The 12386-nt window shown below is 45.5% G+C and overlaps 1 protein-coding gene across 1 annotated transcript; it reads right to left on the bottom strand.

Annotated features, from left to right (window-relative positions):
* Positions 1–9823: 9823 nt before the first annotated feature.
* On the bottom strand, positions 9824–11492 carry LOC119324785 (flavonoid 3',5'-hydroxylase-like). The gene is made up of 2 exons (XM_037598558.1): positions 10782–11492; positions 9824–10709 (listed from the first exon to the last, which is right to left on the bottom strand). The coding sequence occupies exons 1-2, from the start codon at positions 11475–11477 to the stop codon at positions 10077–10079; spliced, it is 1329 nt and encodes a 442-aa protein (XP_037454455.1). The 5' UTR covers positions 11478–11492; the 3' UTR covers positions 9824–10076.
* Positions 11493–12386: the final 894 nt, after the last annotated feature.

The following is a 12386-nucleotide window of genomic DNA, read 5'->3' as shown; positions in this document are numbered from 1 at the left end:
TTTTTCTATTTTCTGCCGTGGTCGGGATTTGAGTCTTACTCAATTTCACATCTTTGCAACACAGGCAAGAACTCTTTCTTTGACTGTTCCATTTTGAACTACTTCAAAATTGTGACAAGGTATGTACTTTTTGAAAAACTTATCAAGTGTCTTGATCTATCTCAATTGATCTTGATGCTCAATATGTAAGTAGCTTTACTGAGGTCTTTCTTTTAAAGAACTCCTTTCAAATACTCCTTTATGCTTTCCAGAAAAATTCTACATCATTTCTGATGAATAATATGTTACTCACATATATTTATCAGAAAGGCGGTAGTGCTCCCAGTCACTTTATTGTAAATACAGGCTACACCGCAAGTCTGTATAAAACTATATGTTTTGATCAACTTATCAAAGCGTATATTCCAACTCTGAGATGCTTGCACCAGTCCATAGATGGATCGTTGGAGCTTGCACATTTTGTTAGCACCTTTAGGATTGACAAAACCTTCTAGTTGCATCATATACAACTCTTCTTTAAGAAAACCATTAAGGAATGCAGTTTTGACATCCATTTGCCAGATTTCATAAAATGTGGCAATTGCTAACATGATTTGGACAGACTTAAGCATCGCTACAGTTGAGAAAATCTCATTGTAGTCAACACCTTGAATTTGTCGAAAACCTTTTTGTGACAAGTCGAGCTTTGTAGATAGTAAGACTACTATCAGCGTATGTCTTCCTCTTGAAGATCCATTTATACAATATGGCTTGCCAATCATTGGGCAACTCTACCGAAGTCCATACTTTGTTCTCATACATGGATCCCATCTCAGATTTCATGGCCTTAAGCCATTTCGCGGAATCTGGGCTCATCATCGCTTCCTCATAGTTCGTAGGTTCATCATGGTCTAGTAACATGACTTTCAGAACAGGATTACCATACCACTTTGGTGCGGATCTTACTCTGGTTTACCTACGAGGTTCGGTAGTAATTGATCTGAAGTTACATGATCATCATCATCAGCTTCCTCACTAATTGGTGTAGGAATCACTGGAACTGATTTCCGTGATGAACTACTTTCCAATTCGGGAGAAGGTACAAATTATCTTATCAAGCTCTACTTTCCTCCCACTCACTTCTTTTGAGAGAAACTCCTTCTCTAGAAAGGATCCATTCTTAGCAACAAATGTTTTTGCCTTCGGATCTGTGATAGAAGGTGTACCCAACAGTTTCCTTTGGTATTCTATGAAGACGCACTTCTCTGATTTGGGTTCGAGCTTATCAGGTTGAAAACCTTTTTCACATAAGCATCGCAACTCCAAACTTTAAGACACGACAGCTTAGGTTTACTGCTAAACCATAGTTCATACGGTGTCGTCTCAACGGATTTAGATGGTGCCCTATTAAAGTGAATGCAGCTATCTCTAATGCATAACCCCAAAACGATAGTGGTAAATCGGTAAGATACATCATAGATCGCACCATATCCAATAAAGTGTGGTTACGACGTTCAGACACACCATTATGCTGTGGTGTTCCATGTGGCGTGAGTTGTGAAACTGTTCCACATTGTTTAAAAATGAAGGCCAAACTCGTAACTCAAATATTCTTTTCTACGATCAGATTGTAGAAACTTTATTTTCTTGTTACGATGATTCTCCACTTCACTCTGAAATTCTTTGAACTTTTCAAATGTTTCAAACTTGTGCTTCATTAAGTAGATATACACATATCTGCTCAAATCATTTGTGAAGGTCAGAAAATAACGATACCCGCCACGAGCATCAACACTCATTAGACCGCATACATCGATATGTATTATTTCCAGCAAGTTAGTAGCTCGTTCCATTGTTCCGGAGAACGGAGTTTTAGTCATCTTGCCCAAAAGGCACGGTTCGCAAGCATCAAATTATTCATAACCAAGTGATTCCAAAAATCCATCTTTATGGAGTTTATTCATGCGCTTTACACCGATATGACCTAAACGGCAATGCCACAAATAAATTGCACTATCATTATTAACTTTGCATCTTTTGGCATCAACATTATGAATATGTGTATCACTATGATCAAGATTCAATAAACCATCACCATTGGGTGTATGACCATAGAAGGTTTTATTCATGTAAACAGAATAACAGTTTATTCTCTATCTTAGATGAATAATCGTATCGCAATAAACATGATCTTATCATATTTATGCTCAACGCAAACACCAAATAACATTTATTTAGGTTTAACACTAATCTCGAAAATATAGGGAGTGTGTGATGATGATCATATCAATCTTGGAACTACTTACAACACTCATCGTCACTTCCCCTTCAACTAAACATGTTTATTCTGTAACTCCTGTTTTGAGTTACTAATCTTAGCAACCGAACAAGTATCAAATACTCAGGGGCTACTATAAACACTAGTAAGGCACACATCAATAACCTGTATATCAAATATACCCTTGTTCACTTTGCCATCCTTCTTATCCACCAAATATTCAGGGTATTTCCGCTTCCAGTGACCATTTCCTTTGCAGTGTAAGTACTCAGTTTCAGGCTTTGGTCCAGCTTTGGGCTTCTTCACGGGAGTGACAACTTGCTTGTCATTCTACTTGAAGTTCCCTTTCTTTCCTTTTGCCCTTTTCTTGAAACTAGTGGTCTTGTCAATCATCAACACTTGATGCTCTTTCTTGATTTCTACCTTCGTCGATTTCAACATCACGAAGAGCTCGGGAATCGTTTTCGTCATCCCTTGCATACTATAGTTCATCACGAAGTTCTAGTAACTTGGTGATGGTGACTAGAGAACTCTGTCAATCACTATCTTATCTGGAAGATTAACTCCCACTTAATTCAAGCGATTGTAGTACCCAGACAATCTGAGCACATGCTCACTAGTTGAGCGATTCTCCTCCATCCTTTACCTATAGAACTTGTTGGAGATTTCCTATCTCTCAACTCGGGTATTTGCTTGAAATATTAAATTTCAATTCCTGGAACATCTCATATGGTCCATGACGTTCAAAACATCTTTGAAGTCCCGATTCTAAGCCGCTAAGCATGGTGCACTAAACTATCAAGTAGTCATCATATTGAGCTAGCCAAACATTCATAACGTCTACATCTGCTCCTGCAATAGGTCTGTCACCTAGCGGTGCATTAAGGACATAATTCTTCTGTGCAGCAATGAGGATAAACCTCATATCACGGATCCAATCGGCATCATTGCTACTAATTTCTTTCAACACAATTTTCTCTAGGAACATATCAAAATAAACATATGAAAGCAACAACGCGAGCTATTGGTCTACAACATAATTTGCAAAATACTACTAGGACTAAGTTCATAATAAATTCAAGTTCAATTAATCATATTACTTAAGAACTCCCACTTAGACAGACATCTCTCTAGTCATCTAAGTGATCACGTGATCCAAATCAACTAAACCATGTCCGATCATCACGTGAGATGGAGTAGTTTCAATGGTGAACATCACTATGTTGATCATATCTACTATATGATTCACGTTCGACCTTTCGGTCTCCGTGTTCCGATGCCATATCTGTATATGCTAGGCTCGTCAAGTTTAACTTGAGTATTCCGCGTGTGCAACTGTCTTGCACCCGTTGTATTTGAACGTAGAGCCTATCACACCCGATCATCACGTGGTGTCTCAGCACGAAGAACTTTCGCAACGGTGCATACTCAGGGAGAACACTTCTTGATAATTAGTGAGAGATCATCTTTAAATGCTATCGTCAATCAAAGCAAGATAAGATGCATAAAGGATAAACATCACATGCAATCAATATAAGTGATATGATATGGCCATCATCATCTTGTGCTTGTAATCTTCATCTCCAAAGCACCGTCGTGATCACCATCGTCACCGGCGCGACACCTTGATATCCATCGTAGCATCGTTGTCGTCTCGCCAATCTTATGCTTCTACGACTATCGCTACCGCTTAGTGATAAAGTAAAGCATTACAGGGCGATTGCATTGCATACAATAAAGCGACAACCATATGGCTCCTACGGTTGCCGATAACTCGGTTATAAAACATGATCATCTCATACAATAAAATATAGCATCACGTCTTGACCATATCACATCACAACATGCCCTGCAAAAACAAGTTAGATGTCCTCTACTTTGTTGTTGCAAGTTTTACGTGGCTGCTACGGGCTTAGCAAGAACCGTTCTTACCTACGCATCAAAACCACAACGATAGTTCGTCAAGTTAGTGCTATTTTAACCTTGCAAAGACCGGGCGTAGCCACACTTGGTTCAACTAAAGTTGGAAAAACTGACACCCGCTAGCCACCTCTGTGCAAAGCACGTCAGGAGAACCGGTCTCGCGTAAGCGTACGCGTAATGTCGGTCCGGGCCGCTTCATCCAACAATACCGCCGAACCAAAGTATGACATGCTGGTAAGCAGTATGACTTGTATCGCCCACAACTCACTTGTGTTCTACTCGTGCATATAACATCTATGCATAAAACCAGGCTCGGATGCCACTGTTGGGTTATGTAGTAATTTCAAAAATATCCCTACGCACACGCAAAATCATGGTGATGCATAGCAATGAGAGGGAAGAGTGTTGTCCACGTACCCTCATAGACCGAAAGCGGAAGCGTTAGCACAACACGGTTGATGTAGTCGTACGTCTTCACGGCCCGACTGATCAAGCACCAAAACTACGGCACCTCCGAGTTCTTGCACACGTTCAGATCGATGACGATCCCCGGACTCCGATCCAGCAAAGTGTTAGGGAAGAGTTCCGTCAGCACGACGGCGTGGTGACGATCTTGATGTTCTACCGTCGCAGGGCTTCGCCTAAGCGCCGCTACAATATTATCGAGGAGAACTATGGTGGAGGGGGGCACCGCACACGGCTAAGAGATCTCAAGGATCAATTGTTGTGTCTCTGGGGTGCCCCCTGCCCCCGTATATAAAGGAGCAAGGGAGGAGGAGGCCGTCCCTAGGAGGGGGCGCGCCAGGTGTGGAGTCCTACTAGGGCTCCCTGGTCCTAGTAGGATTCCACCTCCCATATGGAATAGGAAAAGAGGAAGGGAAAAGGAGAAGGAAGGAAGGGGGCGCCCCTTCCCTAGTCCAATTCGGACCAGACCAAGGGGAGGGGTGCGGCCACCCTTGAGGCCCTTTTCCTTCTTTCCTGTATGGCCCAATAAGGCCCAATACGTATTCCCATAACTCTCCGGTACTCTGAAAAATACCCGAATCACTCGGAACCTTTCCGATGTCCGAATATAGTCGTCCAATATATCAATCTTTACGTCTCGACCATTTCGAGACTCCTCGTCATGTCCCCGATCTCATCCGGGACTCCAAACTCCTTCGGTACATCAAAACTCATAAACTCATAATATAACTGCCATCAAAACTTTAAGCGTGCGGACCCTACGGGTTCGAGAACTATGTAGACATGACCGAGACACGTCTCCGGTCAATAAACAATAGCGGAACCTGGATGCTCATATTGGCTCCCACATATTCTACGAAGATCTTTATCGGTCAGACCGCATAACAACATACGTTGTTCCCTTTGTCATCGGTATGTTACTTGCCCGAGATCCGATTGTCGGTATCTCAATACCTAGTTCAATCTCGTTACCGGCAAGTCTCTTTACTCGTTCCGTAATACATCATCCCGCAACTAACTCATTAGTTGCAATGCTTGCAAGGCTTAAGTGATGTGCATTACCGAGAGGGCCCAGAGATACCTCTCCGACAATCGGAGTGACAAATCCTAATCTCGAAATACGCCAACCCAACATGTACCTTTGGAGACACCTGTAGAGCTCCTTTATAATCACCCTGTTACGTTGTGACGTTTGGTAGCACACAAAGTGTTCCTCCGGTAAACGGGAGTTGCATAATCTCATAGTCATAGGAACATGTATAAGTCATGAAGAAAGCAATAGCAACATACTAAACGATCAAGTGCTAAGATAACGGAATGGGTCAAGTCAATCACATCATTCTCCTAATGATGTGACCCCGTTAATCAAATGACAGCTCATGTCCATGGCTAGGAAACTTAACCATCCTTGATTCACGAGCTAGTCAAGTAGAGGCATACTAGTGACACTATGTTTGTCTATGTATTCACACATGTATCAAGTTTTCGGTTAATACAATTCTAGCATGAATAATAAACATTTATCATGAAATAAGGAAATAAATAATAACTTCATTATTGCCTCTAGGGCATATTTCCTTCAGGGGACACACAGATGATTGCCTGGATCCTTCTCCTCCTACAAAGTTCTACAAGATGCAGAAATTCATTGCAACAAAAGTCATACAAGATAAAACCTTTATAGTACATCAACATATTTGAATCAAATACCTCAGGGAAATTGATCTTAAGAGTGAGCTTCTCAAGATTTGGAGAGTATTCAGGAATGCAAACTAGGTCAATAGCCGTAAACCAATCATTGAGTTTCAAAGTCTTTAATTTGTCAAATTTAGGGCACCATTCCAAATCTCGTTTGAAGATAGGCTAGACAAATTGCAAATGAACAGAAAACAGTTCAGACTCTAATACAATATATTAGGAAATACAGTTGGGTACTCCAATTACAAAATTAGGGAAAAGGAAAACTACACCATAGGCCTTGAACTGTCACATTTTATTTTATTAGGAAATCATGTTATTAATATATTGATTTAAGGGCCACCGGGTGAAGATAGAGTTAGCAATATGTGGAGATGAAAATAAACAACTTGACTATATGCAACACTAACAATGGATATAGATACTATAGGTACAAGAGAAACCACGGGTGGTAACTGTCAAATAATAGTAGGAGTAAGATAGTGGAAAGTATACCAATTTAGGGGTAGCAATCAATTTCAAATCAACAACATTGGATAATCCATTGAGAAGCAGACACTTCTTGTGAGAACATCCACCACATTTACGGTCACTATGACAGACATTGTAACACCCATTGCCAAGCAAAATAGATGCTTTTTCCAGTAATGGCATCTCTTCAAGGGAAGGAGTCAAGCACTAAAAACTACCTAGTTCCAGTGAGATAAGGCGCGGGGCAGTAATAGGAATGTGGTTATCCTCGGAGAAGGTACAATTCCAAATTAACCACAGATGCTTTAGTGAATTAGAACATATCTTCCCTGCGTCAACGTAGCATCTTTCTATTGTTAGCTCCTCTAATACTGGGCAGCCTGAGAAATCTACTGAGGAACCTACGAGGTCAAGGAATCCAAATTCTATGGTCCTCAAGTGGTGGGAGATGAGAGGTGAATCATTGACTAGTAATGGTTCATATAAAATATCACTAGCACAAATCGAGAGCTTCTCAACCCAGCACTTTAGAGCGTACTCGACCCAGTTCTCAAAGATGAAGCGCAAGCTGGTTTTACGCCTCAAGAGGTCACGCCACTGGGTACCGAGCACGCAAGTCTGTAGGGCTTCATCCCCCGGCAGAAGGGAAAGGATGTGCACGAGCACATCGTCGGAGAGGACGCGGAAAGGATCCGTGCCTGTGTCAACAGCCTTCTTGTGCATTTCGTCGAACAGGTGGTGGGTTCTGCGGGTGCAGGAACGAAATCAACAAAAACACGAGGAAAGTGGAAACCACAAAGTTGATTGGGGTATTGGAGACAAAGAAAATGATTGCAGCATCACCTGAGCATGACTCCTGGACAGGTCGAAGCTCTGGCCGCCGCTGGCCGCGGGGAAGAACAAGGAGGGGAAAACGCTTCTTCCCATCCCATCCCTGCGGTATTTAAACCACGAGGGTTCGGAGCAATCCCTAGATCTCGATTTCCCATGCGTCATTATTGCCCCGCTCATTTATTTATTTTTAGGACAGTAAAACCACACCGCTTTCCTGCCCTCTCACGCACTATGCAGTTATGGCCGTCCATTCTTTTGATCCGGTTGTTTCTAGTCATCAGATCCAGTCGTTTCTAGTCAAGCTGTCCTAATGGGCTGCTGCTCTAAAGGCTAAAAGCGATCCTTCTGGTTAATTGGGCATGCACTCTCGCGCGAAGCCCGCTCCAGCCTTGGAGAAAATCTATCAGTATTGAGGACCAGAGAAATCCCCTTTGCTAGATGATACTCCAATATTGATCTAGATGATCTCCCCGATTTGGCAATGTCGCATTCAACCTCTTGGTTTGCTAATTTCACTCCGCTCTGGATGCACCACATGCTATGGCGAGTGACACAGACCACTTTCGGCCAAGCTCGCCACGACTTGCCAGCTCCGGATGATTACAATAACAACATGTATCACAATTGCAGTAAGATGAACTTTCGCAGACTATGACACATATATGAATTATGAAATGTGTTTCGACTAGGACAAAATAGCAATGCCTAATTTGTCCCGGATATAATATACATATCAGTTTGTAGCCAATCATTTTATTTGTATAAAATAAGAATGAGAAAGGTGCGATGTCCCCACATCCTCTATGAATAGTAAATCCAAAAAGAATAGAAAAAAATCAAAAAACCCTACAACTTTGCGACATCATATATGGTCAAAATTTGTAGGTTCTTGCAAGTTTTCGTCAAAAATCATGTAGAGCTCCTCGAATATCATGAGTTTCAGATTTCAGTGCCAAAAGTACTCAAAACTTCAAGCATTGAAATATTTTTCTTGTGTAGAGCTCCTCGAATGTTTTTTGGCATGAAAACTTGCAAGCACCTATAAAGTTCGATCATATTTGATGATGAAAACTTGCAAAGCCCACGTACCATCCTCTAACCCCTTCCCACATTCCTTTTTATATGCCAAGAAACCCCCTCCCCCTCCCACTCCCATCCCGTCAATCCTCGGACTTCTCATCGCTAGTGATTTTGCAGCCGACCGTGTCGTCCCTGTCCCCGACTCGCCCTCGATGGCCACATCACGGCCCGTCGTGCCATCTCCTTCTCTGGCTTGGTGCTCCTCAGCGCCATCTTCAAATTGACCGAAACACCAAAGGCTTTTCAAGCAACTCAAGATAAGCAAAAACATAAATCAAAATCTAAGTTTTGACTCGGTTAATATCACCCTATTCAAATAGCAGTTTACTTACTCCCTAAGAAAATACAAATACTACAAAGTTTTCACCAATTTTGTAGCAATCCTTTTATCCCCAGCAAGAAGTACCATTTGTCCTTCTTTCCTATTCCGACGACGTCGAGTTAGATGTGGTGTCGGCACCAACGGAGGTGATGATATCATTTGCCCTTCTTTCCGTATTGGCATGCAAGGCTACATGCCAATAAGAGGTACCATGGCCTACAAAGACATGTTGTGCTGGAGACGACACCAATGATAGATGCAAGGCATCAACGGTGAGTGCTAGGTCGGGGTTAAGGGTAGGAGTATTTATAGAGATGACATTAGCTTAAATGACATCCACTAAAAAAAATACCGACGGCACCAATGAAGGTGACGATATCATTAGCCTTTCTTTGCATATTTGCATGAAATTTCTGCTAACATGCATCAATATTTTGGTAGTCAAATATGTGGTCAAATCTTGATTCAAACGATGTTGCTTCCCTGCTCTTGTGCAACATTATGCTCAATGATGATTTGTACAATACGTCTATCAATTCGCTTGTGATAATGCACCTATTCTGAACAAATGTACCTCAATTGGCATCTACTCCCTCTGTTTTTAAATACAAGTCATTTTAGAGATTCCAATGTGGATTATATATAGAGCAAAATGAGTGAATCAACATTTTAAAATATGTGTGTTAGCTTAAAAAACGCTCTTATATTATGGAACGGAGCGAGTAGTTCTTATTTAAATCTCTAAAAAAAACTTGTATTTAAGAAGGGAGGGAGTGCTTCAGTGCACCATAATTTGAATTACTAATAGTTTGTCAAATGTTTCTACTATCTGACTAAATGACGAGTCGATCATTGGACTCAAGCCGCGCCATAGCCATCGATCATGGTTATTCGTACATGATACAACTATTGGAGATGCCCTCAGCAATACGGTTTGAGTCCATGAGTTCATTCTGCAGGGACTTTTACTTCATTTATTATTCTAGCATAGCAGATAGAGCACAGCAGCGCGTTCCTGATATGAGATCACTGGTACGCGGCGGGTGCGAGGCGCGGGCGCACGACGGCCCTGAGCGGCACCTTCTTCTGCAGAGCAAGGCCGAACTCCTCGTCCATGTCCATCCCGGCGGTGCCACCCTCCGGCATCTCCCAGTCGAAGGCGTGCACCAGCACGCCCAACATGTGGTGCACCAGGGTCAACCCCATGCGCGCGCCGGCGCAAATCCTCCTGCCGGCGCCGAACGGGATGAGCTCGAAGTGGCTCCCGAGGGGCTCCACCTTGCTCCCCTCCTCCGTCATGAACCTCCCGGGGTCGAACCTCGCCGGCTCCGGCCACACCGCCGGGTCCCGGCCGATGGCCCAGATGTTGACGAGCAGCCTCGTGCCCTCCGGGATGTGGTACCCCTGCACCGTGCACGGCTCGGTGGAGAGGCGGGGCAGGCTGAGCGGCGTCGAGGGATGCAGGCGGAACGTCTCCTTGCAGATGGCGCGGAGGTAGGGGATGTGCGGGACGTCGGATTCCTCGAGGAGCCGGTCCCGGCCCACCACGCCGTCCATCTCCGCCTGTGCTCGTCGGAGGATCGCCGGGTTCGCCAGCATCTCCGCCAGCGCCCACTCGATGGTGCTCGACGACGTGTCCGTCCCCGCCGTGAACAGGTTCTGCATACGCGCGTGTCGTGTGTGATGAGTGCATGCATGTTTGGTTATTTGCAGGGATGTTCTGGTACGTACGTTAAGTAGAGCTTTGATGTTGAGGTCTGTGATGTCCTCTCCGGCGCCACGACATGCGATCAGCCGGTCGACAAGGTCCGGATGGCGGCCGTGCTGCCTGTCACTGTGGGCCACGGCCGCCTCATGTTCGGACAGCAGCCGGCTCCAGACCCTGTCGAGCCTCGCCGACAACCGGCGCATCCTCCGACCGAGCCCCTGCAGGTCCATCCACGCCAAGGCCGGCAGGAAGTCGCCGAGGTTCACCAGCCCGGCCGTGGTCATCAGCTCCACCACCATCTCCTTGAACTCCCTCGCTTGCTCGCCCCCGGCCTCGTCCAGCACCCGCCGGCCCACCACCGCCTGCCCGATCATGTTGGCCATCGCGCAGAACAGGAACTCCGGCACCTCCACCGCCTCGCCCGCGCCCCGCCGGCTCATGGCGCGGACCATGCGGCCGACCTCCTCGTGGCGCGCGCCCGCCCAGTCGGCGAGCGCCTGGGGGCCGAGCAGGCCGAGGCTGCATTCCCGGCGCAGGCGGCGCCACCTGGGGCCGTAGGGCGCGAAGACGAGGTCCTGGGCGCCGTACGCCAGCACCGTGGGCGCCACGTCGTCCGCTGGCCGGTCGAGGAAGCAGCCGCCGTGGTCCCTGAGGAAAAGGCGCGCCGCGTCCGGCGTGGAGGCCACCACGACGCCCTGCCTGCCGAGGGTCAGGTGCATGATCGGGCCGTGCAGCCTCGCCAGAGCGGCGAGCGCTCGGTGCGGCGCCCGGCCCAGCAGAGGCAGCGCGCCGACCACCGGGTAGCCTCTCGGGCCGGGAGGCAGCGGCAGCGGCGACGCGCTCTTGGTCCGGAGGATGGTTCGCGTGAGGTAGTGGAGAAGGACATAGAGGATCGCTAGGACTACAAGCTCTTGAAACATGGTGGTGCACTGCTGTGCTGATCGATCGACGTGCAGACAAGAAGTGAAGGCTTTTATAGGGCAAATTTGAGGACTGTGCGACTCCGTCGTAAAATCATCTACCATTCCTAGACGACTTTGGTCAATCGATCTACCGTTCCCTGTCGATCGTGGCCATGCATGCCGGCAATCTAGCTACCATTCCCTGTGGTGGCCATGCATGCCGGCAATCTACCATTCCCTCTTGAAATAGCCTGAATTAATTCCAAGTACCTAGTTTGAGATTGCTGCTTACCACAGTGACCGGCCGTGTCAGGGTCGAATTAGTTAGATAGAAAGCATGCATTTTATCCATGAGGAAATGGCATAGCTAACAAACTTTAAGACGAGAGGGAATGGTAGATTGACGCCCAAGATTGTAAAGACCTAGCTAGCTGGGAAGGTGTTGCTAACGGCCGTGCGGGCCGGTGTGAGAATGAACATATACATTTGTGTTTGGAAATGCTATCTGGCGAACGCTCTCCCAGCCGTCGCGCGGATGTTGGCACATGGCCAACGCCATGTAGATCAGCTGGAGGTGTTCACTGTGAATCATTTTTTTTTTTTGCCAAACAATCTCTTTTTTTTTTATCTCAAAAAATGTTCCCAGGGGACTCTAACCAAAGAACCCGTCGCCACTTGGACTGAAGCAACTTGTGCGCCCACTGGACTAAAACCTGTTTTGTGTAT

The sequence above is a fragment of the Triticum dicoccoides genome, chromosome 6B (genome assembly GCF_002162155.2).
Source record: "Triticum dicoccoides isolate Atlit2015 ecotype Zavitan chromosome 6B, WEW_v2.0, whole genome shotgun sequence".
NCBI classification, from domain to species: Eukaryota; Viridiplantae; Streptophyta; class Magnoliopsida; order Poales; family Poaceae; genus Triticum; species Triticum dicoccoides.
This window is presented reverse-complemented; position numbering and strand designations above follow the sequence as displayed.

Coding starts and splice junctions, on each gene's coding strand:
- LOC119324785 (XM_037598558.1), bottom strand. CDS start 11,477: ATGCACCTGACCCTCGGCAGGCAGGGCGTCGTGGTGGCCTCCACGCCG. Junction 10,710..10,781: donor ACATCAAAGCTCTACTTAAC/GTACGTACCAGA, acceptor GCGCGTATGCAG/AACCTGTTCACGGCGGGGAC.